This window comes from Mustelus asterias, chromosome 17 (assembly GCF_964213995.1).
Source record: "Mustelus asterias chromosome 17, sMusAst1.hap1.1, whole genome shotgun sequence".
Classification (NCBI taxonomy): domain Eukaryota; kingdom Metazoa; phylum Chordata; class Chondrichthyes; order Carcharhiniformes; family Triakidae; genus Mustelus; species Mustelus asterias.
The window spans coordinates 29,071,125-29,094,166 of record NC_135817.1 but is presented as its reverse complement, the minus strand read 5'-3'; the positions used below and the strand labels follow the sequence as shown (position 1 = coordinate 29,094,166).

Here is a 23,042-nt window from a genome sequence, read left to right as displayed (position 1 = left end):
TACATGGACAATCTGGACCATGTTCTAGTATGAACCTGAGAACAACATGTTTACACACAAAACACAATGGGCACGATTTTAAAATTTGTGCCCGTTTTCGGGCGCGAAATCGCGGTAAAGTCGGGTGTGAGGCCTCTATCACGATCTGCACCCGCGTCCGCGCAGATCGCCACTTTACCGAGACCCATGAATGGCGGGGATCCGTTCCGCGCCCAAATCGGGTGCAACGACGATTTAAATGCATTTGCATGCATTTAAATTGAATTAATGAACTGCCCGCCCAACTCTATCAGCATTTCCCCCTTTATCACCGCGTTTGCCGATCCAGAACCGCGCTTTTAGGGACTTGCTAAATAAAAGTCTGAGTCGGGCGCTCCAGTCTCTGAAGAGCGTGCCAACAGCTCTCTGACTCAGTGGTGGGGGGGGGAGGAGGAGGGAGGCGGGTCAGATTATTCTCTGGTTGGAGGGGGGAGGAGGGGAGTGAGGTCAGATCGTTGTCTGGGGGGGGGGGGGGGGGTGAGGCCAGATCGCCGTCTTTTGGGGGGGGGGGGGGGATCATTGTCTTGGTGGGGGGGCGGGGGGGTAAGGCAGGCGGGTAAGATGTATCTCGGGGAGGGGGGTGGCGCAGATGGATCGCTGGTGGGGGGGTCAGGGGGTCCACTGCCACTCGGCGATTGGTGGGGGGGGGCAATCGGCCTGGGTAGTGGGGGGGTTGGTGAATAAGGGACACGCACACACACATCACCGTCCCCCTTATCCACCATCCCCTGCTACCCAGACCGATTGCCACCCCTGCCCCCCTCCCCCCCACCGATCGCCTGCAGAGTGGCAGCAGACCCCCCTGCGCCTCCTGCCCCCCCAACCAGAGATCCATCTGCGCGCCCCCCCCCCCCCCGCCCTGAGATACAGCCTCGCTCCCGCTTGTCACTCCCGGGCCGCTTTCTGGGGCTCGGGAGCGATCCGATACGGGCGCGCTTTTTCCAATTTTTTTCTAACTGCACATGCGCAGTTCAGAGCTCCGATCGTTCCGGTAGCGCTAAGCCCCGCTCACAGCGTGAATCGGACTGGAGATGTCTGAGAGCGGATGGGGGCACCTGAAAGCGGATTTCTAAGTCGGATCTGTACTACGCCGAGATTCGGCACTTAGAATGAAAATGGTAAAAATCGGGCCCAATGAGTACCTATGAATTTTCCGATGCCTTGTTTATACTCCTCCAGAACCTCATGGTGCTCAGCGCTGAAGAGAAAAATAAACAAATACTATTTGTGCACAGAGTAATATCAGAGATAAACAACATTAAGATATTTGGTAAGCAAATATTCAGTGGTAAAACCACAATCCTGTTAATGCAAATTTGGCAAAATCCCAGTTCATAAACACGGCAAAATATAATTTTCGAAGTAACTGTCAGGACCAATATATAGACTGTGACTGCTCATGCAGTGTTTTATGGCAGAAATGTAATAAAGGACCAAGAACTGGGTTGTGCAACAGATCAAAGTATTTATACTTCGTCTTTGTGATCAGAATACAAATCAAACCAGTTGGAGACCTCCTTTGTCTACTGGTTTCAAGGGTCATACTTTTAAACTCCATCAATATTCTCAATGGAGCTCCAACTCACAATTTCAGTCACAGTGAGAGATTACCTTACTAAATCAGAGGATGGGTCAGTAAATATAATTTGCTCATTAACCCAATGATAATACCTAGCTTACGGGCATTCACATTATTATTGATCACAGCAACTATAGAGCTCAACGAAACACAACATCAATTTTATTCTATAATAATTTATTTCATAAGCATTATATTGATCCATTCAGCCAGGAGTCAAAGTCATACAGCCACAGGCTTCTCCAGGAAATCGTTGCTTCAAAATAAGTCTTTTTCCTACCAACAGCATTTCATTTACAAATCAGTCTAAGAACTGATATAATGTAGCCCAATTGTGTAGGTAATGATGTATTGTACTTTATGCTGTCCACATTGGATTATTAGAAAAAACACTTCCTCAATTGCAAGTTGTTACTGCACTTCTTGTTCTTGTAGAGTGGCTTTAAAAACTATTAGTCATACAAATCACAAAGTCCCACTTTTGATTCTCTGCTCTGCACCAATTTAGTTGATCAGGCAATATGGCAGTAACACTCCTGGTAAAAGAGGGAAAAATTAGACAGGCTCCAGTTGCTAGGCCTACCCAGTTGAAAGTGTGAAAGTCTGAAGATGTGAAAGTCAGGCAAGTCCACGATTGAGCTCCACTCTATTTGCTCCCATGTCTGAATAGCCTGCCAGCAGCAAGTGTCTACTTTCTCATTTGGGTGGGCTACTGGAAGATTGTGACCTGAAAGCCAGTAACTATTCAAATATTACTGGGAGAGGAGAGCAAAACTGGCAGACAAAGGAAGAATAATAAAAGATAAATAAATAATCAGCACTGTCCTATTTTTATGTTACACCTTTTATCAGCTTCATCAAATTAAAAAAGATATCTGCAGTTTTAATGCAGCATTGATGTTAATACAAAATACACATTGGGTGCACATCGATGTGACATTGTCATTATAACTCAGTTAGGTCCCAATCCTATACAGAAGTGTTTCGAGACCTCTCTCCAGGAGACATTTGAATCTGCTTATGTTCATGTCAGGTTCAGTGTAACAGATCACCAAAGAGCATTATTACCCAAGTTGAAGAATTGCTTCCAACAAGAAAGGTAATTGAACATGGAATGCATTATTGGGAGTGGCTATTGAGGTAGAGTCCATACCTTTTAAAAAGACACAAATTAAGTGTTTGAAAATTGTGAACATAGAATCCCGACAGTGCAGAAGCAGGCTATTCAGCCCATCGAACCTGCATCGATAACAATCCCACCCAGGCCCTATCCCTGCAACCCCACATTTATCCTGCTTATCCCCTTGGCACGATGGGGCAATTTAGCATGGCCAATCAACCTAACCCGCACATCTTTGGACTGTGGGAGGGAACCAGAGCACCCAGAGGAAACACACGCAGACACGGGGATAATGTGCAAACTCCATACAGACAGTGACCCTGGCGCTGTGAGGCAGCAGTGCCAACCACTGCTGTGAATATAAAATAGTAAAGAGGACCTGCAACCTTATTTTCCAATGTTTTTAAAAGTTAAAGATAAATGCAGGAATTCACATCCAATATTACAATGAAGTGAGCACAGGTCTACTAGTACCATTCACGGACACCAGGGCAATGTGCAGCAAACAGACAAATGGTATCATACCACATATATAGAGCTCCAGGATTCACTTTATAGCAGAAGGCAAAGGGGCCTCTTTTGATGGGCACTCTTGAATTAATCCAACCCACATCAGTGTGGATCTTTGAATGCTGGAATTTCTATTCAACAGAAGGGATACTGCAACATTTCAGCAGGTACTTATCATATTTGCATTACAACCGAAGAGCAAAAGAAAAAAATGTTTTATACTTGCACATACAGCGTAGATAATGTCAGGTGCACAGGTTCAGGAACTCCTTCTATAAGACTGAGTGTGTCATGAGTCAGATGTGGAGCTGTGCCTGTCCGAGTATAAAGCAGACAACCAGGAATGTCAAGACTTTTACTGCCATTCCGTCCTACTTCAATCAATTTACCAAGACGACATCCATTCACAACACTGGAGAGGATTAACTTCATCTTTCCAGCTGAAACACTTCGGATGTGTGCAATTTGGATTGGTAGATCTTTTATTGCACAGGCAGATTGCTAAATATGTTAGTTACCAGATGTTTGTATGAAACATGAAAGATGCATAACTGTGTTGCAGTTTCTGTGAAAAGATAAAAGGGAAACAAATGATATTTTACTACATCTTTTCCACACGGCTATTATCCAGAGTAAATTTATACTTCCTAACTCAAGTAAAAGTTGTCACTCTATGTTCAATAATGACCAATTAAAGGTGGTGGTTTTTATGCCTATAATAGCAAAGCACGTCAACACCAGGGAAAAGGACAATTTTCTCTGTCGCCATCCAAGAACCCTCAACCTTGGCCAAGTGAAAAGTAAGATGCCCGTTTGGTCCTGAGAAAGTCTTAATCCCACTTCAGCAGACCAACCCAAATCATCACAATGCCCCATGGAGTGGTCAACAATGCAGGCAATTCCCTGCTGTCAGCTGTGTTTCACGTGTGAACTTAGGAACTTTGCCCATCATTTGGTCAGAAAATGAATTTAATCTAAAATTATTTTGACTTCACTGAGATGAAAGTTTATCCTACAATTTGACAGCAGTTCAACTCTATCACTGCCAAGCTCCCAAAGAGCATCACCTTTCATAATTAAAAATCAATTCCTTTCTTTCATTTTTCTTTATCAATATTTGAGTTCTGTCTTTGTTCTGCTTCACTGTTTCTATCTTTTTTGAATCAATCTATTTCATTTATTTCTCCTTCTATTTGCACCAGTTTCTATGCTTAGTCTGTTTTTGATGTACAATCTCCAGTGCACATATTTCATCCCAAGCTAAGTTTGCCAACATTCATATTAGAGCCAAAAGAGCTGCATCACAATTCTATTAATGAAAATGCTATAAAATCAATTTCCAATTATTACAAATAGTGAAACTCAGCAAACTTTACAAAGTTTTAAATTAATGAACCAGGATAAAGAGCCATGACAAATAGTTGAAAAGAGAGAAGATAACTCAGGAACTTGTAATTAGGAGACACAATGCTTGGGTTTTAAAAGCCTGAAGGTAGCGAGAGGAATAAAATACAAAAGTTTTAGGAAAGAATGAGGGATCATGTCCTACAAAATCATTCCTCAAACAACTTTCAGATTAGTAAAATCCAATGTGATGTCATCCAATCGGGACGATGGCACAGTGGTTAGCACTGCTGCCTCACAGAACCAGGGACCCGGGTTCGATTCTCAGCTTGGGGCACTGCCTGTGCGGCGTCTGCACGTTCTCCCCGTGTCCGCATGGGTTTCCTCCGTGCTCCAGTTTCCTCCCACAGTCTGAAACACATGCTGGTTAAATGCATTAGCCATGCTAGATTCTCCCGCAGTGTACCCAAACAGGCGTCGGAGTGTGGTGACCAGGGAGGGGTTTTTCACAGTAACTTAATTGCAGTGTTCATATAAGCCTACTTGTGACACTAATAAATAAACTTTAAACTTTATCACTATGAACGTACAAACAAATTAAAAGGAGTAGGCCATTCAGCCCCTTGTGCCTGCTCTCCCATTTGGAAGATCATGGCTGATCTGATTGTGATCTCCACTTTCCTGTCTGCCCATAATCTTTCACTCTCTTGTCCTTCAAAAGTCTACCTAACTCAGCCTTAAAAATATTCAATGGTCCTGCTGCCACTGCTGTCTAGGAAAGAGAATTCCAGTCTAAGAACTGCCTGAGAGAAAAAAAATTATCCTCACAACCGTCTTAGACAAGAGACTTAATTTAAAATCGTGTCCCCTGGTTCTAGTCTAAGCCACAAGGAGATACATCCTTCCAGCATCCACCCTGTCAAGTCCCTACAGGAGCTTACAGGTTTCAATAACATAACCTCTCAATCTTCTAAACACCACTGGATACAGGCCCAATTTGTCCAGCTTTTCACCATAAAATAACCCCTTCATCCCAGGAATCAGTCAGGTTAACCATCTTTGCACTGGTCCCAATACAGTCGTATCCTTTCTTAAATAAGGAGACTAAAACTGTATACAGCGCTCCATGTGTGATCTCACTAACATCCTCTACAACTGTAGTAAAATTTCCCTACTTTTAAATTCCGTTGTCTTTACAATAAATGACAGCTTTCCATTTGCCTTCCTAATCATTTGCTGTATCTGCAGACTAACTTTTTATGATTCATGTACCAGCACACTAGATCCCTCTGTACCTCAGAGTTCTACAATCTGTCTCCATTTAAATAATATGCTGTTTTTCTATTCTTCCTACCAAAGTGGACGTGTTCATATTTTCCCACATTATACTTCACCTGCCAAATTTTGGCCACTCACTTAACCTATCTACAGGCTTTTGCAGCCCCATTATGTCCTCTTATTCTCCTACTGATCTTTGTGTAATCAACAAGTTCAGCAGCTATACATTTGGTCTGTTCATCCAGGTTACTGATATAGAATGTAAATCGAGGCCCCAGTACTGATCCCTGTGGAACTCCCCTCATTAAAACTTGCTGACCCAAAGGTGACCCATTTATTCTTACACTGTTAACTAACAGCTATCGATGCTGATGTGTCACCCCTACTCCGTAAGCTCTTACAGTCTTTTGTGTAGTAACCTTTGATGTGGCACATTATCAAATGTCTTTTGGAAATCCAAGTCTATCACACTATTTTCTGATTTACTTTCTATTCACCTTTACTCTTGTACACTTGGTAACGTCTACCACCCTTCATCATGGTTTATTAGTTTTAAAAAGTCTTGCAAAATTTGACTAGAGAAAGATTCTGTCTCTCTGTGTTTTACTATTGCTGTAGTACTTTTGAGTGCATTGAAACTGATTTTTGGAAGCTTCATCACTTCTCAAGTAATTTCATTCTGGTGTCATATTTAAAATCTGCTTCGAATAGAATGATGTTAATGTTGCTGAGTTTACCTTTGGGCTGGCAATACACAAAAATCAACTTGTATTTACATAATGCCTTTCACTAGTAAATGGCCTCAAGGTGTTTCATAGGAGCAATATCAAAGAAAATTTGACACTAAGCCACATAAGGAGATATTCGGATAGATGACTAAAGGTCAAAAAGGTAGGTTATAAGGAGCTTATTAAAGGAAGAGAGAAAGGGAGAAAGATTTACAAGTATTTTTGCTACTGCCTGCATAAACCTGTGAAAATACAGATCCTCCCTCTGATTTGTATAAAAGATACCACAATATTTTATGGTGGATTATGAAGAACGAGCATAACAGTTTAATAAGTTACAACCTCATCAACCGTCAGAATCCACTGATTACCTGCACTGAATTTTGACAGAAAAATGCTTGGATGCAAAACTAAACTTGTTTAATGTTCTTAGATCAGAACTTTACAGTACAGAAGAGGCTATTCAGCTTGTCTTGTGCCAGTTCTTTGCTACAGCAATGGGCTTATCTCACATTTCTATATCTTGCACTCCTTCAAATGCTTATTTACTTTTCCCTTAAAAATGTAATAACCTATCTCAACAATTCCCTGTAGTAAAGCATTCAATGCTCCAATAGATAAACACAACACATACATGAACCAAACATTATTAAAATAAGGCAGTCGTGTGTAATAATATTGAAATCAAATTCAGTAGCTGTTTTCTGCTAATACATAAATTTGGCCATTAACTGTTCCTTTCTGCATAACAGTTTCATATCAAACTTACAGGCAGAATCTGCTTTTCAGACTAAAATAATGGAATGCGGTTCTCAATGGAATATGAGTGTTCTCAATCTTTGGTTGAGAGCAATAATTTATATGCAATGAGATTTCCTACTGACAACCCCAAACAACATGTTCATTCTGCAAAGGTCATAAGACCATAAGACATAGGAGCTGAAATAGGTCATTCGGTCCATCAAGCCTGCGCCACCATTCAATGAGATCATGACTGATTTGGTATGATAATCCTCAACTTCACATTCCCACTGTATCCCTATACCTCTTGATTCCTTTACTGATTAAAAATCTGTCTCAACCTTGAAAATCCTTAATGACCCAGCCACTACAGCCCTCTGCAGTCGATGTTCATGGAACATGAATCCTGTACTAGAAAGTGTGGTAAGAAGTCTCACAACACCAGGTTAAAGTCCAACAGGTTTATTTGGTAGCAAATACCATAAGCTTTCGGAGCAATGCTCCTTCGTCGGATGGAGTGGTCTCTGTTCTCAAACAGGGCACAGACACAGAAATCAAATTACAGAATACTGATTAGAATGCAAATCTCTACAGCCAGCCAGGTCTTAAATGCACAGACAATGTGGGTGGAGGGAGCATTCAACACAGGTTAAAGAGATGTGTATTGTCTCCAGACAGTACAGCTTGTGAAATTGTGCAAGTCCAGGAGTCAAGCTGTGGGGGTTACTGATAATGTGACATAAATCCAACATCCCGGTTTAGACCGTCCTCATGTGTGCGAAACTTGGCTATCAGTTTCTGCTCAGCGACTCTGCGCTGTCGTGTGTCGTGAAGGCCGCCTTGGAGAACGCTTACCTGAAGATCCAAGGCTGAATGCCCGTGACTGCTGAAGTGCTCCCCCACAGGGTGCTCTCCACCCACATTGTCTGTGCATTTAAGACCTGGCTGGCTGTAGAGATTTGCATTCTAATCAGTATTCTGTAATTTGATTTCTGTGTCTGTGCCCTGTTTGAGAACAGAGACCACTCCATCTGACGAAGGAGCATTGCTCCGAAAGCTTATGGTATTTGCTACCAAATAAACCTGTTGGACTTTAACCTGGTGTTGTGAGACTTCTTACTGTGCTTACCCCAGTCCAACGCCGGCATCTCCACATCTAGAAAGTGTGGACAGGACTGCTTGTCTGTAACTATTTGAACAGTTAATGCAACATCTAATTACTAAATTTGAATACTTGTAGATTGCAAAGCTGTAACTCTTCCATAGCTCAAGCAGGAATGCGAACATTATTAAAGGTTCAAGTGGGCAAAGGCAGTGAGACTGCTCCAACCAATTCAGAAAAAAAGTGGACAGGTGGAGTTGGAAAATTTGTTTTTCCGGAACTTTTCAGCGTTCTTCCGATTTCCGTACCAACAATCATGCCTCAACCAGCACCACCAAAAGCAGAATGAGTAGTCATTTATCACATTACTGTTTGAGGACCCTTGTCATGTGCAAACTTCAAAATTAATGTACTGGTTGGGAAGCACTCTGGGATATCCTGAGGGCTCAAATAAACTATTAACTTTTGCCAAGTCCATGCCTTCAACTCAAATATCACTGAGATTGCATCATATTCATTGCCTAGTCCACCACTACAAAGATCTTTTTAAAACTCACACATGGAAATGATTCAAGTGACAAAAAAAACAATTTGATTCTTTTTATTCCCCACAGGAATTAATTAATCTCAAACTAACATTTTCAACACTATTTAACAATTGATGAACATATTTTAGTTACAATCTGAACTTGTCTTTCCAATTGTAGGTATTAAGCCAGCGTTTATTGTTTGGCAGGCTTCTAACACCATTAGCAAACCAAAAGATTATCAGCTCTGATGAAGGGTCATTCCAATTCGAAATGTTGGCTCTATTCTCTTTCCACAAATGCTGCTAGACTTACAGAGCGTTTTCAGCATCCTCTGTATGGTCACTAGATTAATTATCCAGTTACTTAAACACTCAACTGCCTGCCTGGTTATATTAACGAATCAATGTGTTCCAGCAACGACGGTAAGGAAATATGTGGACTTTATAATTGATGTGGTGCACCTACTTCAGTTTTTCTTGCCAGTGATCTGTACCATATATACAGAACTGTACTGGGCTACATGAGCGAAATTCACCAACTTTAACTATGGTCACTTTCCAATCTGACCACCCAGGAATAAGCTCTCGCCTGATATGAAAAGTGGATGGAAGCATTGGGAATGGGTCGGATGTATATGCCACGTCCTCGCTTACTTTTAAAACCATGACGATGTAAACATATATCCTGCCAACAACAGCAGCAACTCTGCTAATAAAGAGATAACTCACCTGCACATGGTCCCCGAAATGTCCCGGCAGCCACTCCGAGCGCCCAGCCAATCAAACGGCCGGAAGCATCCCAGCATCATGTGAGAACTTGCTCTGGGTACGTCATCCGGGGCTCGCTCTTCCGAGTCAGCCCTTGGGGCATGCGCAGTAGCCGGCGTTCAACGGCAACGACGTGAATGGAGCGCCCGGGGCATGCGCAGTGTCCGGCGTTCATTCCAGTGACGGTCTGTGAATGGAGCATGCGTGGCAGCCGGCCCGGCGAAGGTTCGAAAAGATAGCCAGTTTCCTCTGTAATAGCCCATGGTGGACATCAGTGCAGACGGCTGGGCAGGACTGTAGGGCAAGAAGAGGACAGGGAGAAACTGTCTCCATTGGCGCAAGGGTTGAGAAACAGAGAACACGATTAAGGAAAGACTTAGAAATTACAACATGCTGCTGTGCAGAGGGACCTGGGGGTCCTTGTGCATGAGACGCAAAAACCCAGTCTGCAGGTGCAACAGGTGATCAAGAAGGCAAATGGGATGTTGGCCTATATCGCAAGGGGGATAGAATATAAAGCAGAGATGTCTTGCTGCATCTGTACAGGGCATTGGTGAGGCCGCAGCTGGAATACCGTGTGCAGTATTGGTCCCCTTATTTGCGGAAGGATATATTGGCGTTGGAGGGAGTGCAGAGAAGGTTCACCAGGTTGATACCAGAGATGAGGGGTGTTGATTATGAGGAGAGACTGAGCAGATTGGGTTTGTATTCGTTGGAATTTAGAAGGCTGAGGGGGGATCTTATAGAGACCTATAAGATAATGAAAGGGCTGAATTGGATAGAGGTGGAGAGATTCTTTCCACTTAGAAAGGAAACTAGAACTAGAGGGCACAGCCTCAAAATAAAGGGGGGTCAGTTTAGGACAGAGTTGAGGAGGAACCTCTTCTGAGGGTGGTGAATCTCTGGAATTCTCTGCCCACTGAAGTGGTGGAGGCTACCTCGTTGAATATGTTTAAATCACAGATAGATGGATTCCTGATCGGTAAGGGAATTAGGGGTTATAGGGATCAGGCGGGTAAGTGGAACTGATCCACTTCAGATCAGCCATGATCTTATTGAATGGCGGGACAGGCTCGAGGGGCTAGATGGCCTACTCCTGCTCCTATTTCTTATGTTCTTATGTTCACGGAGCGAGTGGTTAGCATTTGGAATGGGCTGCCTGAGGGTATGGTAGAGGCAGAGTTATTGAATTGTTGGTTACAGCGCACAGAAGAAGGAACTGTGCCAGTTGTCGGCAATAGTAATGTTGCCAACGCCATTCCCCCTGCTTTTTCCCCAGAGCCCTACAACGTTTTCCTCTTCAGATAATGTCCAATTCCCTTTTGAAAGCCATAATTTAATTTGCCTCTGCCACACTCAAGCAGCGAATTCCAGAGCCTAAGCACTCGTGAAGAAAAATATTTTCCTCATATTGCTTGGTCAGCATCCCATCCACAACCTTAAACATTCACTCTCTTTACCACTAATGCTCAGTTATAGCAGGTACAAGATGCACCTGCAGCAACTCTCCAAGGATCCTTTGACAACATCATGATCTCTGCCTCAGATTAACAATGACAAGAGTAAAGGATACCACCCAGTATATACTATTATAAATAAAGGATACAAGGCACAGTCCGAATGCCATACAATCTACACAGCTCGCTCCTCAACACTCAAGTTGTTCAAGGATATTAAACAACTAGGACTCAATTTTGACACAGGACTAGAAGCAATGCAGGTAGTCTTTCATGCCACCTTGCACCCCTGGCACAATGAGGATATAATGGGATCAAATCTGCACCTTAAGCTTGGAATATTTAAAGGAACACGCCGAGGGATGCATTCCATTATAAACAAATGGCATCTCTGGTTTCCAAAGAATAACAGCCAAAATTTGCCTCATATACTAGATCACCAGTGTCAACAAGATAAATAATATCACAAAAGAGCGTAATGACAAGGGGTAAAGGCCAGGATTAGTGATGAACTGCAGATTATGACTCCAAATTATCACAATCCACGGAGTTGAGAGAGGCCAAAGCCTTAGTAGAATTGTCAAAAAGCCTTAAGCATCCATCAGATTTCACCTTCATGATAGCAGGATAAAACAGGGCAAACTGCAATCATGTAGCTTTCAGACATTTTTCAACTTCATCGAAACCTCTGCCACCAAAGTTGTGAAAATGCATGATTACTGGTGTTGGGTCAGGTCTTGAGAATAGGACACAACGTGCCTCTTCAAGATTAATATGCCCAGCTTTCATGTTGAGATTAAGAAACGTAGTTGCCAGTTCTCATAAAAATTTGGCTAGGAGTTCGCCCTCAATTCTTTCTGGAAAGCTGGTCACACGGACACTCCTCCTCCAGGCCCAGCTCTCCAGATCGATCAGGATATCTGACATACCATTTACTGATTTTCCAAGGATTGAAAGCAGGCCTCACTGAAGAAACTGCATTCTCGACAATAAGGATTGTTTCCTCCGCTTCATCAAGCTTCTATTCAGTATTTTGCAGTGCAGCAATATGAGCATTGAAATTCTGTGCCAAAAAGCCAAGTTTGTCATTTGTAACCTTAATCATATTGACATCATTGGGTCAAGAGCCTGCTCACTGACCAAATTGCCATGTTGAGGGCTCAGCTTCATCCAGCTGCTTCCGACTGCTTCTTTCCATCAAGGATTTTCATAACTTTGCTTGTCACTTTGTCCCAAAACTTAACCAGAAAATCTTTCAGGGACATTGTACTGAGTTTTCACCCCAAGATTAGGTACTTATAGGCTGTGCATCAGGATAAATGAAAGTATTAAAAGATGAGTAGCACCGGAGCTCATGGAAACACAGCCATTCCCGTGCTCACATCACATGACCCCCCCCATAAAATAATTTTTAAAATCATGATTTTTGAAAGGAAATTAGATAGCACTTGAAGAGAAAATAATTGCAATTAGAATATTTGACTTGAAATGTTAACTATGTTTCTCCCTCCACAGATGCTACCAGACCTGCTGAGTATTTATAGCTCTTTCCATTTCTATTTCCAGCACGCAGGGTACTTTTTAAAAATTCTGTGGGATGGATATTGGCAGAAAATCATAATTGCTCCTAGTTGGCAGTTTCTGATTTAAGCACTTGTAATTAAAGTTGGCCCTTTGGGCTGTGGATTTTAAAGTGGGGAAATAAAATATGTAAATTAGTGTGTGAATGACTTATCGAAATAACTTAAAAACATAATTTAGTAGGTTAGAGCAATCTTTAAACCTGCTTTAAAATAAGAAAAATACCAACATCAAAAATTGTTTATTTAGTCAGTTGCAATTCTGTAAAATAAGATGATGTGGAAACTAGATGAAACCATAAGTAAGAAACTGTACTTACAGGAACTATGGCTCTATGCGTTAAAATGGAGAAAATTAGCACCTTAGATTATGGGTTCAACTCTCAGGAGTGGGGACTTGAACCTTCTAACACAGTGAGCCAAGTTTGACATCTAAGTGTTTACAATATATGTCACATTAATTCAATGAAAACCAGAATACCCTCACATTTCAATTTCCTGTTATTCTCATGGGCATCTTTACGAATTTAATTATTTAGGGTGTATGGAAATAGCCGTTGGTCGTTGCCATGGCGATAACAGATTCTGCGGCCCGGTGGGGCGGTTGGGCGTACTGACCCATGGGAGTTGTAGTTGTTGGCATGTTTTCACCGCTGGGTGGCGATCGGGATTTCGGGAGCGGAGAACTACATCTCCCGGCGTGCCGAGCGCGGCACGGAGCCGACCATGTTGGTGCAGGAAGTGGAGATGGACACGGCCATATTGGTGCCGGAGATGGAGCCTGGCCGCCCGGAGCTTTTCCACTGGAAGCGGTTCACTCACAACAAACATGGAACCAAGGTAGTTCGGCAGCACTGCTTACCTCTTAAGCACACGACAACTTTCAACGGAGTTAGTGTTTATTTACGAACTCATTTAAAACAATGGACCTCTTCCTGCCTGAACCTTCCCGGTTACTGCAACCCTGCTCACCGTGTTAAAGAGCTGACCGCAATCTTTGCTCTCTCCTCTTACGTTCCCTCTGTTGGCCTTTTCTTCCTCCTTTTGCCTCCTCTTTCTTTCCCACTTCGTTATTTCCATTCAGGCTCAATCTGCTCTCCCAGGTGGCTGTAAAACATCCCCTGGCACAATTTCCAAAAATACAGTGGTGTTCTCCCTAGTGTCCCAGCCACTGTCACCAAAACACATCATTTATCTCATTGCTGTTTGTGGGACTTTGCTGTACGCAAATTAATTGCTGTATTTCCTACAACACAAGTGGGTCTACACTTCGAAGGTACTTCATTTGTTGTAAAGCGCTTTGGGACATCCTGAGATCTCTCTTCCCAGAAGAAAAAAACAGCAAAATGGGGAAATAAGAATACTGATCTGAATTTGTCTTGTATACTTTAAAAATGGAACACGGGAAAATACTGGTTCAAACTTTTTTTCCTTCTGGGCTTTTCATTCTACGTCTGCAAGAATTTCTATTTCCTCTCTGTCGGTCTTTTTTGACTTGGGAGTCCTAGTCCAGGATTCTCTAAAGGTAAACTTGCAGGTTGAGTCCGTAATTAAGAAAGCAAATGTAATGTTGTCATTTATCTCAAGAGGCTTGGAATACAAAAGCAGGGATGTACTTCTGAGGCTTTATAAAGCACTGGTTAGGCCCCATTTGGAGTACTGTGAGCAATTTTGGGCCCCACACCTCAGGAAGGACATACTGGCACTGGAGCGGGTCCAGCGGAGATTCACACGGATGATCCCAGGAATGGTAGGCCTGACATACGATGAACGTCTGAGGATCGTGGGATTATATTCATTGGAGTTTAGGAGGTTGAGGGGAGATCTGATAGAAACTTACAAGATAATGAACGGCTTAGATAGGATGGACGTAGGGAAGTTGTTTCCATTAACAGGGGAGACTAGGACGCGGGGGCACAGCCTTAGAATAAAAGGGAGTCACTTTAGAACAGAGATGAGGAGAAATTTCTTCAGCCAGAGAGTGGTGGGTCTGTGGAATTCATTGCCACAGAGGGCTGTGGAGGCCGAGACGTTGAGCGTCTTCAAGACAGAAATTGATAAATTCTTGATTTCTCGAGGAATTAAGGGCTATGGGGAGAGAGCGGGTAAATGGAGTTGAAATCAACCTTGATTGAATGGTGGAGTGGACTCGATGGGCCGAATGGCCTTACTTCCGCTCCTATGTCTTATGGTCTTATGGACTCTTAATTTCCCTTGCCTTTTCCCTCTCATCTGTGGAGATTTGGAAGCAGAATCGATACTCTGGTTACACATCCCTGTAGAAATAATCTCACCCCTCCCTTTGATGTGAAGAACAAAGCTGGCTATTAAAGTTATAGAGCAACCCAGGATGAGGGGCCTGGTTTGTACTATACGCTACTTCAAGTGGCATTTCAAGTCACTGATACTGGATTTAGAGCCATGCTCGAATCTGAGCAAACATACCTTAGGAATTGATACAAGATACTCAGACAAAAGAAAAACTGACTGAGGTAGTGAGTCATGGGGATTTGGTTGGCTCGAGTAATGTAGCACACATGGTTGGGGAAATAGAGCACTTGAAGCTAACTGCAGAGTCACTTGATTGCCACATTCTAAGCAGTGACCCCAAATGGGCAGACATCTGATGAACAATGGTCTTTTTTTAGAAGATAGATGGGATTGTAACCAATTATGTGAGTATGTACTGAAAAACAGTAATTACTGTTAACAGCAGCATTGCAGGGAACACATAACTATTACGGTTCATGCCTTTTACATCATCTTCTCATGCAAATGCATTAATAATTTCCCTAAACTGACCACATCTTGTAAATTAACTTGCATCTAAAACTTCTGCATACTGAAAAATTCTAAGACTTAACTCTGATTGTACTGCATTTCTTATCAGAAAGCATATTTATAATATCTCCTGACAGACTAGTTGGAGAAATGTCACAATACTTATACAGATTCAAATGATTCACAGAAGCAAAAATACTGATAAATGCAAATTAATTTATAAAGAACCAAGAAAACACTCCACAAGAAGTTCATTTATGCAGTAGTTTTGCAATATAAAATAAGTTTCGAGGAACTTCACAAATGGTCAGGAAGATAGGGAAAACCAACACTGTGATGAAGGGATTGCATGAAATTTTCATCAAAAAATGGGATTTACGGAAGATTTTGAAAGAAATGAGCGAAACAAAGAGCAAAATATTTAGGGAGGGAGTTGAAGACATGCCATAACCCATAGTGAAAAGTAGAGGAGACACACTCGCGCACGCACGCACGCACACACGTAGGTTAAGGTCAAGAGTGAGAGATGGAGAACATGTAAAAGCTTGAAAGTGATTGTGGGAATGAGATGGGGCAAGCCAGGGGGACAGATTATAAAATGAGGATGAAAAAATTTAATCTAATACCTTCAGAAAGTCAGTGTCGGTCAATGAGAATCAACATGATAGAGAAGAGGTCCAAATGCACTTTATTTTGGATAAGTCGAAGCTTGTGGAGGAAAGGGAGGTGAACACAGAATGCATTTGAACAAATCACATTTTGAGATGAATAAAATACAGATAATGGATTCAGTGGCAGAAATATAAGGTAGAAGTAGAGACCAGCAACATTTTGCAAATGAAAATACCTGATGCTGAATAAGATCTGTTTACATAGAACATAGAACAGTACAGCACAGAACAGGCCCTTCGGCCCACGATGTTGTGCCGAGCTTTATCTGAAACCAAGATCAAGCTATCCCACTCCCTATCATCCTGGTGTGCTCCATGTGCCTATCCAATAACCGCTTAAATGTTCCTAAAGTGTCTGACTCCACTGTCACTGCAGGCAGTCCATTCCACACCCCAACCACTCTCTGCGTAAAGAACCTACCTCTGATATCCGTCCTGTATCTCCCACCACGAACCCTATAGTTATGCCCCCTTGTAATAGCTCCATCCACCCGAGGAAATAGTCTTTGAACGTTCACTCTATCTATCCCCTTCATCATTTTATACACCTCTATTAAGTCTCCCCTCAGCCTCCTCCGTTCCAGAGAGAACAGCCCTAGCTCCCTCAACCTTTCCTCATATGACCTACCCTCCAAACCAGGCAGCATCCTGGTAAATCTCCTCTGCACTCTTTCCAGCGCTTCCACATCCTTCTTATAGTGAGGTGACCAGAACTGCACACAATATTCCAAATGTGGTCTCACCAAGGTCCTGTACAGTTGCAGCATAACCCCACGGCTCTTAAACTCCAACCCCCTGTTAATAAAAGCTAACACACTATAGGCCTTCTTCACAGCTCTATCCACTTGAGTGGCAACCTTTAGAGATCTGTGGATATGGACCCCAAGATCTCTCTGTTCCTCCACAGTCTTCAGAACCCTACCTTTGACCCTGTAATCCACATTTAAATTTGTCCTACCAAAATGAATCACCTCACATTTATCAGGGTTAAACTCCATTTGCCATTTTTCAGCCCAGCTTTGCATCCTATCTATGTCTCTTTGCAGCCTACAACAGCCCTCCACCTCATCCACTACTCCACCAATCTTGGTGTCATCAGCAAATTTACTGATCCACCCTTCAGCCCCCTCCTCTAAGTCATTAATAAAAATCACAAAGAGCAGAGGACCAAGCACTGATCCCTGTGGCACTCCGCTAGCAACCTGCCTCCAATCCGAAAATTTTCCATCGACCACCACCCTCTGTCTTCGGTCAGACAGCCAGTTACCTATCCAATCGGCCAACCTTCCCTCTATCCCACACCTCCTCACTTTCATCATAAGCCGACCATGGGGGACCTTATCAAACGCCTTACTAAAATCCATGTATATGACATCAACTGCCCTACCTTCATCAACACACTTAGTTACCTCCTCAAAAAATTCTATCAAATTTGTGAGGCACGACTTGCCCTTCACGAATCCGTGCTGACTATCTCGGATTAATCCGCATCTTTCTAAATGGTCGTAAATCCCATCCCTAAGGACCCTTTCCATCAATTTACCAACCACCGAAGTAAGACTAACCGGTCTATAATTACCAGGGTCATTTCTATTCCCTTTCTTAAACAGAGGAACAACATTCGCCATTCTCCAGTCCTCTGGCACCATCCCCGTGGACAGCGAGGACCCAAAGATCAACGCCAAAGGCTCTGCAATCTCATCCCTTGCCTCCCACAGAATCCTAGGATACATTTCATCAGGCCCAGGGGACTTATCGACCTTCAGTTTATTCAAAACTGCCAAGACATCCTCCCTCCGAACATCTATTTCCTCCAGCCTATTAGCCTGTAACACCTTCTCTTCCTCAAAAACATGGCCCCTCTCCTTGGTGAACACTGAAGAAAAGTATTCATTCATCACCTCGCCTATCTCTACTGCCTCCATACACAAGTTCCCACTACTGTCCTTGACCGGCCCTAACCTCACCCTGGTCATTCTTTTATTCCTCACATAAGAGTAAAAAGCCTTGGGGTTTTCCTTGATCCGACCCGCCAAGGACTTCTCATGTCCCCTCCTAGCTCTCCTAAGCCCCTTTTTCAGCTCATTCCTTGCTAACTTGTAACCCTCAATCGAGCCATCTGAACCTTGTTTCCTCATCCCTACATAAGCTTCCCTCTTCCTTTTCACAAGACATTCCACCTCTTTCGTGAACCATGGTTCCCTCACTCGGCCATTTCCTTCCTGCCTGACAGGAACATACCTATCAAGGACATCCAGTATTTGTTCCTTGAAAAAGTTCCACTTTTCATTAGTTCCTTTCTCTGACAGTTTCTGTTCCCAACTTATGCCCCCTAATTCTTGCCTAATCGCATCATAATTACCCCTCCCCCAATTGTAAACCTTGCCCTGCCGTACGGCCCTATCCCTCTCCATTGCAATAACAAAAGACACCGAATTGTGGTCACTATCTCCAAATTGCTCTCCCACAACCAAATCTAACACTTGGCCCGGTTCATTTCCCAGTACCAAATCCAATGTGGCCTCACCTCTAGTCGGCCCATCCACATATTGTATCAGGAAACCCTCCCGCACACACTGCACAAAAACTGCCCCATCCAAACTATTTGACCTACAAAGGTTCCAATCAATATTTGGAAAGTTAAAGTCCCCCATGACAACTACCCTGTGACCCCCACACATATCCATAATCTGCTTAGCAATTTCTTCCTCCACATCTCTATTACTATTTGGGGGCCTATAGTAAACTCCTAGCAACGTGACCGCTCCTTTCCTATTTCTAACTTCAGCCCATATTACCTCAGTGTGCAGATTTAGTAATTAAATCAAGCAACTCAAGATCTCAGGTGGTCTGATTCAGCTTGTGAATGTCCAGGAAGGGGGCAAATGTCAGTGGCAGGTGCATGGACATCCAAAACAATGGTTCTGGTGATCCTGATGTTCAGTTGGAGGACATTGTTGCTTATTCAAATTGATGTTGAGTCGGCTATTCTGACTGCACAGAGTTGATTGCGAAAGATAGAGCACACGTTACCGGAAAACTTACGAAAACTCGGTCTTAATTCTTTGTGAGAGTGCATGCTAGCCTTGATTTCCGAACTTGTTTTCAATACCTACAGACCAAGGAAGTCCCAAAATGCCAGAAACACAATATTTTAGAGGCACTTTCCTCCCTCTAGTTGGCATTGCCCATCAACCTTCATTAAATTAAAAATAAAAGCAACAATGCTGTTTTGCCCCATGATGATGACACCACTCTTAAACCACAATTTGCCATGAAGCTTAGTTTACTTAGCTGGATCAAAATAAATATTTTTAGAAATTAATTCTCAGATACTGGATCATATTTGTAACCAGCACTACTGATGGTCTGAGAGTACATTTGACAACTCTGATTAAAATTTACAGGATTCAATTACAATTTACAATGAATTCTATTGCTTGGGGAGCACAGATAAATATTTAATTCATAGAGCTCTCAACGTAACAATAATGAAGACTACATGGTTGAAATTGCTTGAAGAGCACCAAGGCAAGTTTCCAGTTATTTTTTCAGCCATTCAGAATGGAGCCAGTCAGTACACATTCATCACAATTAAAACACTTGAATTAAATGAAACTTGATTTGGGCCTTTCACTCCAAGTGCTTTAAGTTTTCAGATTATGGTGTCAAACAAGAAGATGGATTATAATTTGATTATGGTAATTCAGCTGCTCTTTGCACTGATAGCAACACATCAGAACCGTGTAAAATCCAAGATCGTACCTTCAGCTGCTTCGTCAATGACCTTTCCTTCCATAATAAAGTCAGAAGTGGGGATGTTCGCTGATGACTGCACAATGCTCAGTATCATTTGTGATGACTCAAATATTGAGGCAGTCCATATCCAGATGCTCCAAGACCTGAACAATATCCAGGCATGAGCTGACAAGTGGCAAGTAACATTCTCGCCACACAAGTGTCAGTGTCAGAGATCCTTGGGTACCAGCAACCTTAGGCACACTTATTCGACTCTTAATACAAACAGCACCGGATACCATGCATCCAATGCAAGGCCTTTAATTACTTGTGCACAAGGAAAATGCCCCTCCCTCCATCGAAATGGCTGGAGTGGTTCTGACATTACAGAGAAACAACTCATCAGTTATAGTCAATTACAGTAAATCAGGAACAAGCATTTTGTTCACATCCTTCTTTGACATATATATTTGCCAATTAAATCCTTTTCACCCTTTCTCATTCGATAAAAAATTGACTTCTGCTAATCCTTCATTTGCATAGCATATCCCCATAACATTGCCTTTGGTATTTGTTATGGAAAAATCCGGTCTTGCTCACCCTCGGTGAAGGTCACAAAGCAGAATGTTATGTGGCCTAGTCTGAAGCAGACAGGCTCTCTCGAAGATCTGCAATTGATATTATTCTCACAAGCTGTTACAGAGAAGGCATGATTTTTAAAAATCTGAGCATTTTAACTTCCACATCAGGCAATGACCATCTCCAACAAGAGAGGATCTAACCATTGCCACTTGACACTATCACTGAATTGCCCGCTATCAACATCCTGGGGTTACAAGAAACTGAACTAGCCATCTAAAAATTGAGGATACCAGAGCAAGTCAAAGGCTAGGAATCCTGCGGTGAGTAACTCCCCTCCTGACTCCGCAAAACCTATCTACCATCCACAAAGCACAAGCCAGGACTTTAATGGAGTACTCTTCGTTTGCCTGGATGAATGCAGCTCAAACAACACTCAAGAAGCTTGACACCATCCAGGACAAAGCAGCCCACTTCCCCTTCCACAAACATTCAATCCTTCCACCACTGACGAACAGTGGCTGCCACGTGTACCATCTACAAGATACAGTGCAGGGACTCACCAAGGTTCATTTGGCACCACTTCCCAAACCCATGGCCACTACTATCTAGGACAAGAGCAGCAGATTCCCTGGAACACCACCAGCTGGAGGTTCCCTCCAACTCGTTCAGCATCCTGACTTGGAAATATATCACCGTTCCTGCACTATCGCAAGTCAAAATCCTAGAACTCCCTCCATAACAGCACTGTGGGTGTGCCTACTCCCCAGGGAGTGCAGCAGTTCAAAAGGCAGCTCACCACACCTTTTCAAAGGCAACAAGGGATGGACAATAAATGCTGGCCCAGCCAGTGATGCCCACATCCCATAATTAAAATTTTAAACATTACATGTAAAAAATATTCATCTATATTCTAATCTGATAAAATTTAACTTGTTTAAGTTAAAATGCAGTTCTAAAATGTTAGAACTTTTATTCAATAATCTTTCATTTTACAAAATTTGGCATTGGTGAACTTAAATTGATTGCCAAAGGGTCAAGATATAATTGGTTTGCCGTATATGCAGATTATCTATTAAATTATTGTACAGATATTGACAATGCTGTTATGTTTATCTGTAGCCAAACATGGATCCTGATGATATCCAAAACTGGATTAAAGTGAGTATGATCAGCTGAATTCATGATGTCAGATTCAGTTTAATTAATTACTTAAATTTGAAAAAAAATGAAATGCAGACAATATTAACTGAATGATGCATTGCTTTTAATAGAAAGTGGAACGAGCATCTGAATGTGCTGTCGCAGAGGTTTTTCCCTCAAATAAGTCCAAAATGAATCCAAAAGCCAATGGATATGTTATGGCCATGGAGACAATTGATCAGCTTCATGATCATGATGATGCCTACACTGAAGGTAAGCTCACACTTGATTATCTGGCTCTATAATGATCCTCCCACTCAAAGTGTAAATCACTGAAGTAAAATAGAGTTGTAAAGTACTTCTTACAGCCCCAATTTTCAAATCATAGAATCCCTACGGTGCAGAAGGACATCATTTGGCCCATCGAGACTGCACCGACTTTCCAAGAGAGCATCCCACCCAGGCCATCCCGTAACCCCTGTATTTTACCCGGGCTAATCCTATAACCTGCACATCGTGGGACATTAAGGGATAATTTAGCATGGCCAGTCCACCTAACCTGCACATCATTGGACTGTGGGAGGAAACCGGCGCACCCGGAGGAAACCCACGCAGACATGGGGAGAACATGCAAACTCCATACAGACAGTGACCCAAGCCGGGAATTGAACCCGGGTCCTTGACTATGAGGAAACCACCGTACCGCCCACAATCCACAGGATGTGTGGAACCTTGCTAAACCTGAGATCAAACCACAAAATCAGTCTGCATATACGGTCTAAAACTTGTTACATTTTATGTCTCCAAAAGTGCTAGTGCAGCAAAATTTGACAGGCTATTTAAAGGTCCATTAACCTCAGGCAGCAATTTCCGACCTCAGGGCCAGCATACCGGAAAATCCCACCCCTGGTGTTTGGAGACTTTGGACCAGTGCAACTGTCACTAAAGCTCCAAAAATGTTATGAAAGGGCCCAGATTGATTAACAGCTACTCACTAATAATAGCACCATTAGATAGGTTGCAGAATATGTAATGCTTTCCCATTCAGGGTAGATGTCTTTAAGATGGATCACACTTTATAAATTAGTTGGAATGCTAGATTCTTTTGGATTATAATTCTGCTCTATCTACATTATGATTGCATTATATTTTGTATAGGCCTAATTTTTAACATTCCAAGCCTTTTATTTTCAACCTATTTTCTTCAAAAATGAGAAATTTCCACTGGGGTGGATTCTGATTTTTGATAGGTGAATTCCACCCTTTTAATATTTTTTCCGACTTCCACCTCCCCTTGGCTGCTGCCACCTCCAATGCAGCCAGAGCTGGGATGAGAGTGTCTTAACCTGGAAAAT

At 42.6% G+C, this 23,042-nt stretch overlaps 2 protein-coding genes across 4 annotated transcripts in view; one reads left to right on the top strand and one right to left on the bottom strand.

Moving 5' to 3' along the window:
• Positions 1-9,781, bottom strand: part of qtrt2 (queuine tRNA-ribosyltransferase accessory subunit 2) — a 28,149-nt gene extending 18,368 nt beyond the window's left edge. Inside the window, exons 1-3 of one of the 2 annotated variants that reach the window (XM_078232444.1) lie at positions 9,700-9,781; positions 3,481-3,813; positions 1,182-1,237 (exon numbers count right to left, since the gene is read on the bottom strand). In XM_078232444.1, the coding sequence (XP_078088570.1) occupies positions 1,182-1,237; positions 3,481-3,680 (256 nt within the window). In that variant the 5' untranslated portion in view covers positions 3,681-3,813; positions 9,700-9,781. The remainder of the gene's footprint in view (positions 1-1,181; positions 1,238-3,480; positions 3,814-9,699) is intronic. The other variant, XM_078232445.1, reaches the window with a different exon arrangement.
• A 3,731-nt stretch (positions 9,782-13,512) lies between these two features.
• ccdc191 (coiled-coil domain containing 191) overlaps positions 13,513-23,042 on the top strand; it is a 60,257-nt gene continuing 50,727 nt past the window's right edge. Inside the window, exons 1-3 of one of the 2 annotated variants that reach the window (XM_078232442.1) lie at positions 13,513-13,615; positions 21,667-21,705; positions 21,819-21,960. In XM_078232442.1, the coding sequence (XP_078088568.1) occupies positions 13,523-13,615; positions 21,667-21,705; positions 21,819-21,960 (274 nt within the window). In that variant the 5' untranslated portion in view covers positions 13,513-13,522. Of the gene's footprint in view, positions 13,616-21,666; positions 21,706-21,818; positions 21,961-23,042 lie in introns of those variants that run through there. The other variant, XM_078232443.1, reaches the window with a different exon arrangement.